A 20,043-nucleotide genomic window follows, 5' to 3' on the forward strand; every position below is an offset into this window, starting at 1 on the left:
ACAAAAAAAAAAAGTTTAGTACTCTAAGCTAGCTGTACCAAGGGTTATTTTATTAGTTTCCTATTGAAAAATGTTTTAAAACCCTAGCAGTCAATATTTTGGATTAAGTAGTATCATGTACAATAAAAATGAAATCTAAAATAACAGTTCTTCAAAGTTTGAGCTAACACTTTTTTGGCCCTTTCCTTTCCAAAGTGATTATAAGCATTTATTTTCAAAGTAATCTTAAAGGTATTATAGTTAAACTTGTAAAATTAATGTTAGTTAGGACTGTTCTGAATAACAAAATTGAGATGACCCTTGTTTATTTAAGTGTCTGAGTTTGAAGAGAAAGTTTTATTTATACAAGAATATGAAAACTCCGAAAATAAACACGCTTTACCTTTTTCTGTAATTCATCTTCTGTCTCTACCATGTTCTCCAACTGCAAATTCCTGTCTGCTTCCCCAGAAACTTTCATTTTTAGTGTGTTAATTGTTTCTTGGTGTTGTTTCAATGACTCAAGGGCATTCCGCAGCTGTTCCTGCGTATCTATGTTCTTTAAAATGTAAAATAATGAAAACAATTTTATAATTACTAGTTGACTGTAAAAAATAGGTGTTGGGTCCTGCAATGTTTTCCAAAGTTTGACAAATCTGAAACCTTACCATGTTCACCATATCCTGGATGTCAATTTTGAGTTGGTCCCTCTCCGTTTGAAGGCTCTCTTGGAGTTGCTTTAGCTCATCGTTTTCTTGGCTTAATGTTCTCATCTCCTCCAAGCTCTGCTGAAGCTTCTCGGCCATCAGAGTTTTCTCCCTTTCTGCAGTCTGCAGCTTCAAATCTCCGGTTTCTAACTGTTCCTTCAGCTGTTCCATTTCATTTAATATTTCTCGCCCCTCAGTTGTTTTCTGGTTAAGCTCTTCACTCTTGTGAGACAGCTATAAAAGAACAGAACTAAATGCGATAAAGTCATTCTGTCATAAATACAAATATGGCAGAGATACATGTTATACATGATATGTATAACATATTAAAAACAGTATGCAGATATTTGTCTTGATTGGATCTGGTACCAACCTCAGACTGCAAAACTTCTAAACTTGAACCAAATTTTTGTGCTTCTTCAGAGAGATTTTCAATTTCTTGATTCAATCTCTTATTTTCTTCTAAGACCTTATCATACTTTTGCTGAAATTCCAGGTGAAGGTTCTTGAACTCTTGTAATTCTTTATCAGTGCTTTCATAATTCAACTGAATAGTTCCTAGGTCATCTTTAGTTTTTCCAATTTCTTCAAGTAAATCTTGAATTCTATTCTCTTTATGAACTGTTTCAGATAATAATTTGTCCTTTTCTGATGCTATTATGCACATCTCTTCAGATTTCTCATTTAACTATGGGTAACAAAAAAAAATTGGGATGTTAGTAGTGTATGATCTACTGAAGCAGTTTAAACAAAAGTATAAAGCTTCACCTCTGTGTGTCTGTATATGTCTATGTGTATGTGTGTATATATATATATATACATACGCCATTTTAGCATTAATTCAGCTTCTTTAACTTCAGACTGAACGTTTTGTTTACGAATGCGTCGAGTGTAGTAAGCACTGCATGGAAAATAGTAAGCCACTATCTAACTCATCTGGGTTGAGGGCATTTTATTTGTCTTAGAATCTGAGTTATTGTTCCCTTAAAATATTTCAATGAAATTCAGATCACTATAAACTTAATTCATGAATAATTTATGTTACAGTTAAGAAACAATTTAAACACTTTGAATGATAATGTCTGAAGAAGAAGAGAAACTGGAGGCTAACGACTGCGCAAGGGGCAGAGGGTTCTAAGAGCCTGCTGGTTCCAATCCCACGCTTAGGAAGCAGATCCGGTACTACCGTCAGGAGGCTGGTAACTGTTAGGGTTAAATTTATCAATCCCATTATATTTCCAAGGTTCTTCAGTATGGTATTTTCCACAGAGGATGCAGTTGCATTCCTGCCATTTTCTTTCAGAATAATAGAGAGAAAGGAAAGGCCAGGGGTTTGTAATATTTAGAAGCCTTCAGGATTACCCTGGACTCTGAAACTTTATTAATGACACTCCCTTTATCTTGTTACTTTCTTTTACAGTAATACGATTAGTACAAATAAGGAAAAAAACAAAGGGGGAAGAAGAGGTCATACAACTGTTCCAGTGCAGTATCTTAGCATTATGGGCTCTACATGGATTATGGTAGGAAGTGTATTATTAAACACATTTTTGAAGATCCAAACTTTTTTTTCTTCATCTAGTAGCCAAAGAACAAGCAAGAACTTTACTGATTTTTACTGGTAACAAATTGAGGTGAACAGATATAGAGTCCGTGCCTGCTACTGAAATGTACATTATAACAAAATATGTCTTTTGTGGTCACAAGGGGTTCATTTCAAAACATAAGTTAATCAGTTAAAACTCAGTGTACCTCTTTTCTTAGCATTTCTATTTCAGGGATTGAAGATTTGCTTTCTGAGAGCAAATGAACTTCTTTTCGTAAGGCTTCATTTTCTTCAACTTCTTTTCTCAGTTCTCTCTGGAGATCAGTAATTCTTTTTTCCAATTCCAAATTACAAAGCAAATCTAGAAAGTTTCGTTAAATGTCAGTGTTAGCAACAGGTAATCTAATTTTTTTAAAAAAGCTTTATTTGTTTAATTGGAAAGACAGATTTACAGAGAAGCAGACAGAGAGAAAGATCTTCTGTCTGCTGAGCAGTTCATTCCCCAAGTGGCCGCAACAGCTGGAGCTGAGCCAGTACAAAGCCAGGAGCCAGAAGCTTCTGGATCTTCCACACAGATGCAGGGTCCCAAGCCTTTGAGGCCTCCTCAACTGCGTTCCCAGGCCACTGGGAGCTAGAGCTGCATGGAAAGTGGAGCAGCTAGGATAGGAATCAGTGCCCATATGGGTGAACCGGTGTCCAAATTGGATTCCAGTGTGTGCAAGTCGAGGTCTTTAGTCACTAGGTTACCATGCTGGACCCCAGGTAATCTAATTTTAATATTTCTTAAATTATCTTTTTCAAACTCAGGTCTACTTTACCTGAAATTTTTAAAAATTTGATGCACATGGTAATCTATGCAAATACTGATATGAAATGATAGTATAACCTAACATTAGGTAACTAAAGAACAGCATAATGGAATTTTTATCACTGGATTATAGTTATTAGGAGGTACATTTCTAGAGGAAGTCAAATTATGTAAAGGGATTTCTAAAATTATAAAATACCTTTTGGAACTTTGCCATCAATAAGAGATGTCAGTTTTGATATTTCATTAAACGCTGATTGTAATTCTTTCTCCAGGTCAAATTGAATTTTCTTTTTTGCTTCCAATTGGCTTTGACATAACTGAACATCATTTTCCATTTGCTTGCATGTACTTGCAAGTTGTTCCTTTTGGAAGAAATAACACACATTCACAAAAATGAAGTGATTGTTACAACCCCACTGTAATAATTAGTATAGAAATTATTTACCATTTTCTCTTTTAGCTCCAGATTTTCACTTCTGAGAAATGCTGATTCTCTCTTGGCATCAAGGGCTACAGTTTCAGTATCAAACAGAGTCTGTTTCATTTGTTTCAAGTCTTCAATATTCTCCTGGGAAGATGATAATAGCAATTCAGTGAAACTCAATTTCCTTAGATTTGGAAAGTATTTTAAAGAATATGTACATAGATGCTATTCTTTGGTAATCAAAAAGTGAAACTATCTAAGTACCAAGTAAATGAAAATAAATACATCCCATAATGAAATTACTAAAAAAAATTCTAGCTATATTTCTGCAGTGAGTATAGAAATGCTATAATTTGAAAACTTCTTTTTGATTAATAGAAGGTTAACACAATTGTAATTCAGCTAGGTTGGAGGTCCTTTTGCATTTATTTCTCCCTGCAACACTTGGCTGATGTTAACTATTGTTTCCTTTCCAAATGGCCATAACAGCTGGGTCTGGACCAGGCTCAGGCAGGTCTCCATGTGGGTACAGAAGCCCAGGCAGTTGGCTCATCCGAGTGCTTTCCCAGGCACATTAGTAGGGAACCAGATTGGAGGTGGAACATCAGAGACTTGAATTGGTGGCTATACAGGATTCTGGAACTACAGGCAGCAGTTTAACTAGCTGAGCTGTAATGCCAGCCCTAAGATTAACTGCTTCTTAGTGCAAAGATTTAACACTAACAAGAATCATCTGAATCCTTAACTTTCTGGCAAAAATATTCACCAAATTGTTAAATAGCTATTTAAATTATAATGCATGTCTTAATGAAATGAAATTTAAATAGTCCTGCTCTGCTACCTATGGTACATGTTTATAGTTCTAGTTACATAGCAATACCAGTGTAAGCACTCATCTTAAAACTCTGTTTATATACATCTATGAATATTTGTATTAAACAAAAAAAAATTTCAAATTTTTCTAATTAGTGATGTTAAAAAATGATTTATTTATTTTTAATCTGAAAGGCAGATTTTACAAAAAGAGGAGACACAAAATGAGATCTTCCACCCACTGGTTCACTACCCAAATGGCTGTAATGGGCAGCACTGGGCAGCACTGAGCTGATCCAAACCTGGGAGCCAGGAAATTTTCCTGGTCTCGCATGTGGATACAGGAGCCTTAGGACTTGGGCTATCTTCTACTGCTTTCCTAGGTTCATTAGCAGGGAGTTGGATGACAAGTAGAGTGGCTGGGACACAAACTAGCACCCATACAGAATGCCGGTGCTGCAGGTGGAGAATTAGCATGCCCCACAATTGCACTGGCTCCAAATTATTGATTTTTAATAGATGCTTTATGCTCCATTTTCTATGAGTATCAACTGTAAAATGGTAATATTTAAAGTATCTTATCTGGTTGATGATTAAATGAAATATATAAACCGTTTACAATAATGTGCAGTGTCTAGTGGATTCAAAGTAAGCATTTGCTGTGGTGGTGACAGTGATAATATAATATAAATGCTAACATGATCAAATAACATAAACTTGATTTTTACCAATGAATATGATGAATCCATTTTTATACTTTCTGCCTTCTGAGAGTCTATGCATTTCTGTAGCTTCTTAATCTGGTCTTCCTTTTCTTTCAGCAGCTTTACTTTTGAGCTCAGTTCATTCTAAAAGAAAAATCAATAGCAACAAACAACTTTGTATTTGATTTGAATTCTTAAGGATTTGAAGAACGTTTAAAGAATTTAAATTGACAATGAACTGCCAAAAGTATTGATACATATAAGAAATGTAATACCTGTATGTTTTGAAGTCATGTTCAATTACATGGTTATATGTTTTAATAATTCTGGTTATCAATAGGAATAGCACATGAATGCTCACCTCAAGATCTTGATTATATACTTCTGCATGCTTAACTAAATTCTTTAAGTTGGATATTTCATGAATTAGTTGCATCTGCAAGAGCATGTGAACAGGCAACTGAGCAAACCAACCGTTAATAAAGCAAAAAAGTCACATTTATTTACTGCTGCAGCTGCGGAATTACCCAACATAATAAGAGGAGACCAAGATCAACTGTCCAAGTCAATGCAACAGAGCACCTCATTACTTCTAAATGCAGGAAATATTAACCAAATAAATGAAAAACTCATAAGACCAGCAAATAAGAAAATCTTCCGGCATGACCACAACAACAGCTATGTTACCTGTTAATAAAGCTAAAGTTAGTATTTTTCATTTGGAGGAGATAGTAAAGTGATAATTAAACTTACGAAGAATTAGGTTTTTTTTGGTTTGTGTTGGGTGTAGAAATATATCCACCCTTGTATATATTTTTCATTCCTAAAAATTACTCATTTAGCTTTATGCTAGCACATTTTAAAAAAAGTTACAATTTAGAATTGGTGTGTATTGGGACTGTTCACACGGTATCTTTTTAAGAAAGCTACAAAAGTTGTATGAGTCTCAATTCTCTTGTTGCTTCACTCTATAGGAAATATTGAAAAGATGATGCTACTGCTTACTCTTCAATTATCTAAAAATGAAAAAGGCAGAAGTACGTCTACTAGGATTTCCTTCCTATCAAAATATTTGAGTATCGAGGTTTTTTGTTCAAATTAATTAAGCCATAAGTGACCAACATAAACATTTTTGTTTACAATTGCTCCATCTTCTTAATCAAATTAGGATTTAAAGGGTAAAAGCAAGGTCTAACGGAATGTTAAGATACTTAAGAAAGCCATTTCTTGCTTAAACATTTTCTGGATGCTTAATTCAGTCCTGACCAATTTTAGATTTCCAACTAATGCCAGTGTTCATTAACACCCCTGTTTTAGGCCAATGCTGGCCAATAGAAATGTAACCTGAGTTACATGTGCAATTTACAATTTTCTAGTAGATTCATCAGAAAAAAATACAAAAGGTAGAATTAACTGTAGTAATATATTTTGTTTAACTTAACATATCTAAAGTATTATGTCTCCAAGTTATCAATATAATGTAAAAAAGAAAATGTTTTTCATTTACAGATGACTCAAATCAAACCAGATTGGTCCATCCCCTTTTAAAAAAAGATTGATTTTATTTTTTTCAGACTGGTCCCATTTTAAGCACTCAAATGACAAATGTGGTTGGTGGCCATCCTGCTATACATGAAACATTAGATACTTTTACTGGTTTTAACTTAAACCTGTTCCATCTTTTACCGTTTATTCCTTGCCTAATTCTAGCTTTTATGTTAAAAAAAAATCATGTTTACCAATAAAGAAGAATCAAAGGATCAACCTTAACTTCTGAAAGTATTTAGCAAATAACCATTTAGAAATAAGTAGAAATAAGTTTTCTACTTCTCACTTCAAATGGCTCTTCATGTTAATGATAAGTTCTCTCATAAACCAACCACAGGAAATCTTTCGTACAGATAAAAGCATAACCTACCTCTCAATGACATATTGTTCAAGATGTATGCATAAAAAAAGTGAAAAAGCATAAAAATGTGAAAAAGCAAAAGTGACTTATACATAAAATCTAGCAGTTAATTGTTGCAGGGGTGGCTAGCATCTCTCGCTACCTTAAAAATGTTCTATTTAGAAAGATACTTTCCAAAGAAAACGAAACCCATCGACCTGTACAATTAACACATGGTACACAAAACAGCCAGCGACTGAAATTCATGGGGTGGCATTTCTGGAATGTTCAATAAAGTAAAATGTTGACAAGACAAAACCAGGAAAATTATTTCCACAAGGCAATTTCATCTCTAGGCAGATCCACTAAACCGTCTCAGATGGTCTTAATCCCTTCTTCTCTTATACATATTAAGCATAAGAGAAACAAACACAATAATTTTTAAAACAACATGAATTAAATATTTCTTAAATGGTTTACAAAAAAAGATTAGTTCCTTACTACTGCAATCTTACAAATAAATATCCTTAAGAGAATGCTATTAAGTGAGATTTTACTTTAGTTTCCCATCTCCATCTCTTACCTCTTGATCTTTTTCAGTTCTTCTTTCTAGAGCCTCAAATTCATCTAAATCATTCTTCTCCTTTAATTTCAACGTCATTTCTTCATTTTCTCTTCTTAATTGTTCATAATCCAATACCAGATTGTCAAACTTAGCACGGAGTGAATTCAATTCACTTTCAAAGTTTTCCTATTATAAAAAAAGATTTTACAATTAGGATCTACACCATACATTCTTTATCACCCAAATTAAAAAGTTAAATAGGATTACATAGTAAAACTTTGAATCATTCAGTTAAGACCATTTTCTTTCTCAATATCTAATATTCTACATGTTAGTAAACTTGCTAATTTAGAAGAATATTTTGAAAGGATAATTAAAAATATATTTGTGAATAAATCATAAACCTGCTTGATACGCATAGTTCAACTATGGAGGTAAAATGAGCATGAGGAAGTCTATCCAACCACAAATCCCACGCAGGTGCAGGTTCCCAAAGCTTTGGCCCGTCCTCGACTGCTTTCCCAGGCCACAGGCAGGGAGCTGGATGGGAAGTGGAGCTGCTGGGATAGAACCGGCACCATATGGGATCCCGGGCGTGCAAGGCGAGGACCTTAACCACTGCGCCATTGCGCTGGGCCCAGCCACAAATCTTTAATCAGCAATCAAGTAATAAATTTAATTCTCCACCTTACTGAAATGGCTTTGAATTCAGGAAGGTAAACATAGTGCTTCTTGAACTCTAAAATTCTAACAAGGCACATTTTCTACTTTCTCTATGAGCAGAGACAAACTACTGATTATCATCCCCTTCAGTAATGAATGGATCAACGTGGCACATGTGTGTCATGGAACAGCCTTCTTCAGCTGTTGAGGTTCTTTGTATAAAATGGTGTAGTATTTGGTTATGGCTGTGTATTGCTTCCCAAATACTTCAAATCATTTGTAGAGCTTTATAATATCTAATAAGATAGAAATGCTATCAGTAGCTTAGACACTGTATTCTTTGGGAGTTAATTAAAAGAAGAAAAGTCTGTATGTGTTCAATAGTGATAGAACCTCTGTAAGCCTATTCGTTCTGCGGGCTGCTAAATACAGACGAGGTACCCACAGACACACAGGGCCAACTGTAACCAATCTTAGCAAAATTTTAAGAAATGAGCAATGCATAGGAATGTTTTAATATGCTTAGATTTTATATTTCCTTTAAAGATTGCTCATTTTAAAAAATGTACAGACGTGCATGGATTCATTGAATAGACTTTATCTTTCTTTTGGAATACAATTGTAGAACTTCCCGGTATTTATTATTACGATTAGTGCTTCACTTGAACTTTTTTTAAATTAATTTTTACTGACATATGAAATTGTATTTACTTTGCAACTGGACTTATACTTACCAAACTATGACTCATTATTCATTAATCTGAAAATAAGTCTGAACCAGTGATGTGCTTCAACAATATCCAATAATAAAATAATTTTAAAAAGAGTAAAATTTGTGTATAATACATTACCTCATTTAGTATCTTTGTTGCTGAGTTCCACTCCACCTCACTAAGTGTATCAAGTGTGCTGCTGAAGGTATCAGATTCTAAGCAGAGAGCTACAATCAAACAAAAATTTAGATAGACATGTTTATAAAAAAGTTCAATTACAGATTACTAAAAAAATTCTGATTACATGTAATAAAAAGCTCAAATTAGCTAGTATGTGCTCAGACTTTGTATCTCAAAATAAAATAACAACATATGTGATAATTTATATTAGCAGAAGAATTAAGATCCTTAACTGGAATTAATAATACAATTTAGGATTTAGGATTTAAAAAAAGAGATTTATTTAATTATTTGAAAAGCAGGATTACAGAGAAAGGAAAGGATAGACACAGATCACCCAGCTGCTAGATCACAGATCACTTCCCAAATGGTAGGAGCTGGGCTGGTCCAAAGCTAAGAGTTTCATTTGAGCCTCCCATGTGGGTGCAGGGGTCCAAGTCCTTGGACCATTGCTGCTGTTTCCCAGGTGCATTTGCATAGAGTTGGATTGGAAATCGAGCACTCACAAAGGATGCTGGTACCATACTCTACAGCTTTACCCATTGTACCATAGCACTGTCCCTGACACTCTTAGTACAATAAAGGTAAAGAGGGCAAATTCTCAATTTGAGTTTCATCACTGCAAATTTTAAAATGCCTTCAGGAAATAGATTATAATGATGAGTACATAATTTTTAGACAAATTTTTATAGAAATGCCAACCCCTCAGGATTATCAAATAGAATGTTAGCTGAGTACTACAGCAATCTAACTGGATAATAATTAGATCCACTTAATGCTTCAACTGCAGTACAACATTCTTAAGCGATCTGGAATTAACAGAGAAAGGGAAAATTGTTTTTCTGAAATGTCAAAATATCCATTCTAATTATATGAGGGTATACATCTAATTTAAATATGTTTATCATATTAACAGTCATTAATATGTCTCTCTTTTATAATGAAAGGATATTCCACTTGAAAAAATACTCACATTCATCAATTTCTCCTATTATACTCATACTCATAGGAGTCTTCATTTTTGTTGTTACATTCTTGGGCAAATGGAATTCATTTATATAGTTTGAGTCCTTCATTTTGCTCATTTTGCCAAAGCACCAAGTAACTCTTCTCTTTCTCTTAGCCTAAAGACAAAGAAATAAAATTATCTCTTGCAGTTCTGGACCACAATATACTGCAGCTTCTGTTTCTAAAACCACTAACAAGGTAGTGGTAGAACTGGTTAAGAGAAACTTAATACATTATAAGCCTAAGGACATTCTGAGATAAGAACATATACAAATGTTTTAAATCAATGTTTAGGTCCTTAAAGATTTGTAAAACTATTTAATTTTCATATAAAAGTTTTATTTATTTGAAAGGCAGAGAGAGAAAGAGAGGGAGAGGTCTTGTACCCTGATTCTTCTCCAAATGCCCACATCAATAAGAGCTGGGCCAGGCTTAAGTCAGGAGCCCAGAACCCAATGCCAGTGTCTCACATGGGGGCAGTGACGTAAGTACTTCCGCCAGCTCTTGCTGCCTCTCAGGGCTTGCTGGAATCAGGAATGGGGCTAGGACTCGAACCCAGGCCGATACGGAACATGGGCATCCAAAGCAGCATGCTAACTGCCTTACCAGATGCCCACACCAACTTTCATTTTCTAAATTTGCCTGTTATTGTGGGATTTATTTGAAAGGAATTTGTTGACTCAATGAATCATTCTGGTGTTACACAGGACAGCTGTTTCTGCCATCACCACATTGACCCACAGCTATACTTTTAAGTACCCAGCTCCAGCTGGGAAGGTAAAGATGGGGCTAATATCACACATAGCCCATTGGATTTTCCTTCAGTGAATCTTTCATACTGTCCTTTACAATGCTGATTTCCTTCTAATGTGCTTATCAAAACAAAGCCTCTACTAGTGCTCCCAGTCTGATTCCTTTCACTCCTGAGACCTTGCTCCCTCAGATAACTGCTCATCTGTTATCTCCACTGGTTCTCTCCTCTCAGCCACGTTTACGTACTCAAGCTGCTCTGCTTTGGTTGTTTACTTGAAAGTTAGATAAAGACAGTCAGAAGAGGGAGAACCCTGAGATGCTGCTGCGTTCTCCAAAGCCAGAAACTGGGGACTCCAGGTTTCCCGTGTGTGTGGAGGAGCTCATGACCTGAACCAGCTCTACTGCCTTCCAGAGTGTTTCTTAGCAGGAAACTTGAGTTAGGGGTTGGAGCCGTGAGCTGAACACAGGGACACTGATACGACGTGCAGGCACCTGGGCTGTGAGGTCAGATGGTTGCTCTCACTTTTATTTTTTTCCCCTAATTTTTCGTGTCATCCTTGTGCAGGGGCTGTGCTAATCTTTTCTGTATCATTCCAACTTTAGTATATGTACTGCTGAAGTGAGCCCTCTTTAATTTTTCAACAAAATGATAAAATAAAATAAAATAAGAACTCTTGACTCCTTACTTGGGTCACATTGCTGTTTTCTTTTGACCCCATTTTTTGTCTCCTACTTTTTTTTTTAAGATTTATTTTTTTATCTCATCGGCAGATTTTATAGACAAAGGAGAGAAAGAGGTTTTCTATCTGCTGGTTCACTCAGCAAATGGCTGTAATGGCCAGAGCTGAACTTATCTGAAGTTGAAAGTCAGGCATTTCCTCCCCATGTGGGTATAGGGTCTCAAGCACCTAGGCCATCCTCTGTGGCTTTCCCAGGATTGGGAGTGGAGCAGCTGGGACAAGAATCGGCTCCCATATGAGATGCTGGCATCACGGGGCAGAGGATTTGTTGGTGCACACTGAGCCACCTCCTGTCCTTTTCCTTAACATTTACTGACTCCTTCCTCATTCCTGTCCTTTGTGCTTTACCAGTTAAGTCATCCTTCCCATTCACTTCACTGGTTTCTCTTTTTCTGCCTGCCTTTTAAGAGTTTGTATCTTTCCAGGTTTCACATAGTTAATATACTTTTTCTTTCTTTTTTTTTTTAAGATTTACTTATTTTTATTGCAAAGTCAGATATACAGAGAGGAGGAGAGACAGAGAGGAAGATCTTCCGTCCATCTGATGAATCACTCCCCAAGTGAGCGCAACGGCTGGTACTACGCTGATCTGAAGCCAGGAACCAGGGACCTCTTCCAGGTCTCCCACACGGATGCAGGGTCCCAAAGCTTTGGGCTGTCCTTGACTGCTTTCCCAGGCCACAAGCAGGGAGCTAGATGGGAAGTGGGGCCGCTGAGATTAGAACCGGCGCCCATATGGGATCCTGGCATGTTTAAGGCGAGGACTTTGGCCGCTAGGCCATGCCATCGGGCCCTCTTTTCTTTTAAATATTTATTCCAAGGGATGAGTGACAGGGAGAGAGATATTCCATCCACACTGGCTTATTTCCAAAATGGCTGTAGTACTCATGACTGGGACTGGTGAAAGCCACAGCCAGGAAATCCACTTGCCTTTCCCATATGGATGGCAGGGGCTCAAGCCCCTGACCATTTTCCACTGCTTGTCTAGGCACATTAGCAGGGAGCTGGAGGGGAAGTTGGGCTTGGAATCAGCACTGTCATGGTATGCTGGTTTTGCAGGTGGCAGCTTACCCTCCTTCACCAGAGCATTTGCTCTAGTCAATAGTCTCTTGTTTGTTTCTCTGGGTACAAGGGTCATCTGACTGCATTTAATACTTTCCACATACTTGCAGTTAGGATCTGTTATTATATCATTTTTAAACTAGCAAGTTCGGAGGACTTGAGTAAGGATATATAGCCAATTGGGTGTTGACCTCATGTCTATGACTTCAATAGCTTATCCATGCATCTGCTCTACCAAAATGTTACTCAAGATGACCTGTCTTCCCCAGAACAGACCGCATGCTTTTATGCCTCACTACATACTGCCAGTTTGCTGGAAATATCCAGACCTTTCTACCACCTACACTGTAAAAGCTGTCATAAATAACTCCTTGACTCTACTGTCTTTCCACTTAACTCCACTTGCTCCAAAAGCCATAAGGAGATCTTGTCATCATTTATGACTAAATATATAAAAATGTCAATTCTATTTTGTGTGTACCAAGTTTGAGCTGCCATCTTACACATTTTACCTTTAATTCCTGCTGTGATGTAAGGGAAGAAGAGGTCACTAGCATCCGTGTTAAGTTTTGAATTTTTTCATCCTGTACTTTTTGAAGCAGATCTTTTTCATCCAAAAGCTGGGCCAACTGGTCTTTTTCCATTTCCTGGGCTCGAGTCTTTATATTTACCTAAATGATAGAGCACTGTTAATAACACACATAGCTAGAATAAAATTTTCTAAGTGGATGAAAATAATATTAAATCTGTGTGTGAATCACGAGACTTTTATTGAAATAAGGCATATCCTACCTGAAAAACTCCAATATAGAGTTATAAATATTTCTCAAACTTTTAATGTAAAATACGTAGTTCTTCTCATGTCGCTATTCTATACTTCATGTATAAAATTACAGTACTGTTAAAATAATTCTATTAATTGCCTAAGAAAATATGAATAGGCAGATAAATAAAAAAAAGCAGGTGATCACAAAGTATAGATATTCTCATCTTATAACGCTACTTATTACCATTTGATATTTATTTTTTAGAAAGACCACTGGAAGGTAAGGTTTTCACAATAGGACCACAATGGTTAAATTAAACAAATAAGAATAACATGTTGATTATACAATATTATCAGATTGTGATTGTTGCATTAGAAGAGGAATTCAAGACAATGTGAACATACAGAAGGGAGCACTGAGTAACTACTTTTGGTCTCCTTTTAAATCAGATTTTATAGTAATTGTGAAAAAATTTTATAAAGCATCTGCAATTGAGTCATTGAAAAATTTCAAACTCTGTCCTTTGGAAATGGAAAATAAAGACTAAGAAAATTCTAAGAAATAGTCTTTCATGCTGTAGTAAATTCAATTAAAATTTTTATGAATTGATTTACTTCGAAAAGCATTTTCAATTTCAGTTGTAGCAGCTCAGATATCGATGAATTAAGCTTGTCAGCATTTGGCAGTTTTTCATTGTAAATTGATTGCCATTTTTTACTAAAATAAATGACTCATACATACCTCCTCTAATTGTCTCCTAAGGTCCACTATTTCTTTTCTGTATCTTTTTAGGAGAGCTTCATCACTTGATACTTCATTAACATAAGGAGTATTCTTCATATATTTAGCAGTGCTGGCAAACTGGGAAAAAAACATAACTGTAAGGTATTCAATAACCCGAACATAGTTCTTTGAAGACTATTTCTTATAATCAAATTTCCTAAAGAGAAAAATCAATAATCTCTCTATCTGGTTTAGTACTTTTGAATATGGTGAGAGTTTTATATCATTGATGTTGGCCAACTGTTCTCAAGAGAGAAATAAAAAATTCCAGTTGAGAACTTACAAGTACAAGTTTATTAGAATCTACCTCTTAGGGTCTAGTGCGAATGCTCTCTACTCAGAAGCTCCACTCTTAGGTAAAAGTATCTTTCCTTTGAATCCTATCATACTTATCCATCACTTAACTCGTATTCAAAGAATCATGTTAGAAGATACATCTCATTTGTCCCACAGATTCTGGGAAGACGGGGACTATCTTTCCTGTATACATTGCTGATACCATGTTTAAATAATAGGCAATAGGCATTTAAACCAATGTTTCTCAGGGTATCAGTGACAGAAATAATTTTAAATGGGTACCAGAATTGATCATTAAATAGCACTGAATCTTTCACTGACAAAACTTTCATTTTCTTTTTCCCTTTTAAAGAGGAAATGCGAGTCTTTAGGCTCAGTTAATAGGAATTTAAGAATTATATAACACACAAAACACACACTTTTTGGGGGATTTACTTTCTATTTGTGGCAAGTGATAATAGCTTTTCATTTCTAGAACTACTATAACAGTAATAAAGCAATAACAATTAATTACTAAATATAATTACAAAGAATTAAGCATAATTTAAAGAAAAATACTAAAAAATAGTATAGGATTTGGCAAAAACTGTGGAGATGGGATACAAATGATGCAAGTTTGGGAAAATTAAATAATGAAACTATTTAGCAGACAATGTATGTATTATAATAGGTGTTACATTAATTAAAAACTGATTATACCCAATTTTGGTAGTTTATATTTTTGATGACTTCCACTCAAATTGACAAAAAAAAAAACAAAACTTACCTGCAGAGTTGTAAGTGTTTCATCAAAAGATGCTGGAGTAATTGTGCAGATAATACGTGTTTTTGCATTTCCTCCCAAAGAATTCTGGAGAATTCGTGTTAATTTGCTATCTCGATAATTTATGAAACCACTTAGCAAGAATTGAGTTTGCAAAGAAAAAAAAATTAAAGAGTTTTTATATAATAAAAGTTGATTTTTAATGTAGAACACACAGAGTTAGGCAGTTCAAAATTACTGATGGAGGTATGGTGTCGGTTCAGTGGGTTAAGCTGCTGCCTCTTAATCCCCCATCAGAGCACCATTTCAAATCATGAGTGCTCTTTTTCTGGCGCTGTGCTAACGTGGCTAGGAAAGTTTTGGATGATAATCTAAGGGCCTGTGTTCCTATAACCCACCAGAGAACCAGATTAAGTTTAAGCCTGGCCTTTTCCATTCTGTCTCTGTCCTTCAAATAAATCTGCAGTCCAAGTTGAAAATAAATAGGTCACATCATTATGATAGCACTCAGTTAATCCCTAAAACTTTTGATCATATGGAAATAAATATGTCAGAACATGCCTGACATATTGCAATATTGAATATAACAAAAGATACAACATTTGCTAAGTGTGCTGTGGGAATCACTTACCCAGCTTGCCCATCACTAAGTTTCTTAATCACTTGCCCCAAAATAAATAAGCTTCGATTTATGTTGCAGCCTTCCTTGAGTCGTACACCTGAATTAAACAAACACGAAAACCAAATCTACATTAGGTGATGAACTTATTTATCAGCAAGCTCTGAGAGAAATCAGAGCTTTCTCTCAGGGGGTCAGATGCTCAAGTCTACGCTTTGCATTGGACCTGAGCTCACTTTTAACTATAACTGGTAGGAACTCCCGTCCTACTCCCCCCACTTGTCAGGTAAATCAGCAAGGTTTGTCCCTGAGAAAAACTGCAAGAGGATGACTTAGGAAGAAGACAGAAAAACTGTTTCATAAAAGAGTTCCTCTCAATTCCTCAGTTCAAATCTATTTTTCCCTCAAATATTTAAATAAACAAAACTATGGGTTTACAAACAAATCAGCCCCTTAGCTGTCACCTGTAGTATGCTTTCATGGGTCAAGGAGTTAAAAAAGAAAAATGTGTATACTCCATAAACTACTTTCATTTCCCACTCAACCAGTTCCTATCCTTGAACTAGAAACAGTTGTCATTCTTCCTCACAATGTAAAAAATGCATGTTCCCTTCCTTTTTTACACAAATAGTAACAGACTACAATCCACTATTTTGCATTTGGCTTTTTTAACTTGGCAAAATATCTCGGAAACAGGCTAATATCTTTTAAATTATCTTTTATCAGAATTTGCTAATTCAGTTCTCCATTGAAGATGTACATTTCTGATTTACTGCGATACAAAAAATACTCCAATAATAAGTCTGAGCAGATGTTATCTCATAGGTACATCAGTTAGCTACCGCTGTCATACTGCTACCTAGCAAAGCAGCATAAAATAAGCACTTCTTCCTTGCTCACGTATGTGAGTGTGTCTTGATTTGGTGGGTGCGGGCCAGGCCCAGCTGAGTTGCTCTACATGAGACGGCAGGGTGAAGTTTGTTGTACAAATCTTTGATCCTCCTGAAATCAGTCACTCTTTAATGGTGTATCACAGGATTGCCAAGAGTGTTCTCAAACATTACACATTATTTAATATTTACTCATACTCTTTGCTCAGTTTCCAATGTTATTAGGCTTTGTTCTGAAGTTCTGGGACCTTACATAATAGAAAATTTCCTTCTCATTGCTAGTTGACTTCCATTAACTTTTACAGTGTTTTACGTTGGATGGCCAGTTACAATAATTACCTGCTGTACAGATGTCATGTTTGTATCCAATTTATTTTTTCCCCAAGTGACAATCTGCTCATAACACATATTTTTCTCATGAATCTAAAGGACTGTTATTACAACTGAAGTTCTATATGTATAACGGACCCTTGATGGACCTTCTAGACTGTTTCACTGGGCTGACAGTTCACAGAATGGGGCCATATTGCTTTGAGTGTTATGGCGTTAAATGTCTTACTGTGTTGTAGGGCTAAACTCCCATTCACTGATCTTTTTCAGAATTTTCTTTGCTAATCTTGTCTATTTACAAGTGTACAATTCTTCATATTTTTGTTAGGACTGCTACATCTAGAAATTAACACATGGAGGCATGAGGTTTTTGTGATTTTGAATCTTACTATCCATTTTGTGTGCCTTTTCCATTTTAAACAAAGTATTTGTATCCTTCAGAACTGATCTGAAGCTTTCTTGCCAACAGTTCTGTGTAGTTTTTGTGCCTAGGACATGCATTTTTAAAGTTATTCAGAACTGCGTTATTTTGTTCATTTAAGCATCCATGAGAGAATCTTTAAGGTAAGTTTATATCTACTTCCTTCCCTTCTGTATTTATTTATTTGTTGTGGCCTTTGGCTTTGCATATATTTTATTGTATGGATAAAGAGAAATATTACATTCCCAGCCTTCCTTTGCAAAATTAAATTGCAAATAGCTCAATCTATCACCATTCGATACTCTCTCCTTGATGGATGCACACGTATGGCACGGAGCACTATTTTTCAAATATTAGAAAAAGATTCTTCGAGAGCTGTTTTTAGTCACTGTTTTTTCCCATGTGTATTATGCTTGTCAATTACCTCTGAGAAGAGTCCATACTATTTTTGGAAGGCCAAAGATATCAGGAAAGATCTTATACATGTTATAAGCACTTCGTAATCCTATAGATACAATGTTAGTGCTGAAAGAACACTTTCCATTATTTTTCTTAATAACTTCACAAATTAAGAAGCCTTAGGTTTCCAGCTATATAACCCTATCCATTGCAAGGCCTTAGTTTCTTAAATGATGCTAAAGTAGCGCAACATACATAATTAGCCAGATACACATGCTGGTATTTATTTTAAGGACTTTACCAGAAAATTACTGTTACTTAGAAACTTCGCCATTTTCTAAAAATGCCTAATGGCCTTTTTAAAAATCCAATAAAAAACCAGACATCAAGATTAACATATTTCAGAGGTTCTCATTACCTTCAGCTCCTGTTTGAGCAGCTCTCTCACTGCCTGCAAGGTCAACCAAATTCTGTAAGACAAATGAAGATAGATTTTTAGGAAGGATATTTGAAATGGTAAAATTCAAACTACATTTAAAACATATGGCATATCTGAATATCCCATTTGTATCCCTATCTCCCACCCCATTATTTGGGCATTTCATTTCTCTGCGACTCATACTGGTCTCTGTACTTCGCTTCTATTTTTAACATCCTTATAATGCTGATCAAGTAACTTTGTATCCCATACTATGTTCAAAATTGCCCCTTGGCAAACAGGATTCTTTACAAATTGGCACACCAGACAGCAGCTTCTGCTGTTTCATTAGTAGTTGTTCTAGTCTGCCCTTCCTCCTTATTCAGAGATAAAGTATTCAAACTATGATATCTATGATCTAACAAAAAAAGGAAACCAGCCATGAAAAGATGAAGGAAAACTGTACTTCAGACATGTCACATGCAGAATGCACTTGGTGTGTTAAAAGTCAATGGGAGGTGCTGGTTTGTGATACAGTGGGTTAAGCCACTGCTTGGGATGCTTATGTCTCTTGCAGGAGAACCCTTTTGAGTCTCATCTGCTCCTTACCCAGATTCTTGCTAACAAGCCTGTGAAGGCAGTGAGTGATGGCTCAAGTAGGTGGGTCCCTGTACCCAATTAGGAGACTTGGAATTCACGGCTTCTGGCATTGCCTGGACGCAGCTTCAGGCATCTGGACAATGGACCAGTGATGGAGGTGCTCTCTGTGATTATTTACATATAATCTAGAAAGGGTGCTATGGCATAGTTGGTATAGTGAAGACTACATAAGACTGAGTAAGAAAAGTAAGGGGCCAGGTTATACAGGACTTTGTAAATAAGATTAATAACTAAAATTTTTAAGTGCAATACATCGAGGGTCTATGAAAAGGCATTTTAACCTGATTAAACTTTCTAAAGGACCAGCTGTGGCTCTGGGTGAGGAATGACTTGGAAAGGGGCATAAGTGGCAACAGACAGCCCAGTTAGAAGCCTGGTTCAGGTGAGAATTGGCGGCAGGTCGGGCTAGGGAAACAGCAGAGAATAGCTGTGAGTAGCAGCGGAGTGTCTTCTCTATTCTTTCAACCTCAGAGTACAGCAGTGTGCTCAGAACATGAGGAATGCTTTGTAAATATTCTGAGTGCCTTAAATCAAGATCAGAGCTTTGATTGTTTCTTTGTGGAGTCTCAGGTGGTAGTAACATAACTGCACTCCTGCTGGACAGTCCTATTTCAGATAATTCCTTTTCTGAAATTTCAAATAAGTCGAATTTTCTTATGTAGTACTCATTGGAAGATGATTTAGATACAGAATAAAAGAGTGGTGATAAAGATAATGGTGACAATATAAAAATGGAATAGGCATTCATACTAAAAACTCCTAAGTGGCCTGGCTTCTAAGAGAGGAACACCATGCGGAGAAGAAGAAAGCTAAGAATGGCCAGTTCTTAGAGTATTACTTTTGTACAGCAGGTTAAGTCGTTGCTTGTGATGCCTCTATCCCAGATAGAGTGCAGGTTCGAGTCTTGGCTAATGTTATCCCTGATAATGTGCTTCAAAAAGTATTAAAAGATTGTTCTAAGTACTTGGGTCTGTCATCCATGAGTGAGACCTGGATGGGGTTCCAGATGCTTCGGTTTTGCCCGTTTCAGCCTCAGTTGTTGATGGCATTCGGGAAGTATACCAGTGGATCAAAAACCTTTCTGTGTCTCTCTGTCTTTCAAATATAAATAGATCTTAATAATAATAAAAAATATCAGGC

General features: G+C 36.0%; 1 protein-coding gene and 1 non-coding gene across 2 annotated transcripts in view; both read right to left on the reverse strand.

The window, feature by feature from the left end:
• The window catches only part of CENPE (centromere protein E), a 61,395-nt gene that overhangs the window by 34,068 nt on the left and 7,284 nt on the right, over nt 1-20,043 (reverse strand). The window contains exons 9-23 of the mRNA XM_040966917.1: nt 18,244-18,295; nt 15,798-15,885; nt 15,170-15,299; nt 14,065-14,184; nt 13,069-13,227; nt 9,967-10,117; nt 8,952-9,040; nt 7,456-7,623; nt 5,009-5,128; nt 3,489-3,611; nt 3,240-3,405; nt 2,439-2,593; nt 1,060-1,374; nt 648-920; nt 383-538 (exon numbers count right to left, since the gene is read on the reverse strand). Of these exons, the coding sequence (XP_040822851.1) occupies nt 383-538; nt 648-920; nt 1,060-1,374; nt 2,439-2,593; nt 3,240-3,405; nt 3,489-3,611; nt 5,009-5,128; nt 7,456-7,623; nt 8,952-9,040; nt 9,967-10,117; nt 13,069-13,227; nt 14,065-14,184; nt 15,170-15,299; nt 15,798-15,885; nt 18,244-18,295 (2,265 nt within the window). The remainder of the gene's footprint in view (nt 1-382; nt 539-647; nt 921-1,059; nt 1,375-2,438; nt 2,594-3,239; nt 3,406-3,488; nt 3,612-5,008; nt 5,129-7,455; nt 7,624-8,951; nt 9,041-9,966; nt 10,118-13,068; nt 13,228-14,064; nt 14,185-15,169; nt 15,300-15,797; nt 15,886-18,243; nt 18,296-20,043) is intronic.
• Nucleotides 11,274-11,381, reverse strand: LOC121147614. The gene has a single exon (XR_005882433.1). It is a non-coding gene; the product is annotated as a U6 spliceosomal RNA (small nuclear RNA).

Source organism: Ochotona curzoniae, unplaced genomic scaffold (genome assembly GCF_017591425.1).
Source record: "Ochotona curzoniae isolate NIBS_2020 unplaced genomic scaffold, NIBS_Ocur_1.0 scaffold_4506, whole genome shotgun sequence".
NCBI lineage: Eukaryota > Metazoa > Chordata > Mammalia > Lagomorpha > Ochotonidae > Ochotona > Ochotona curzoniae.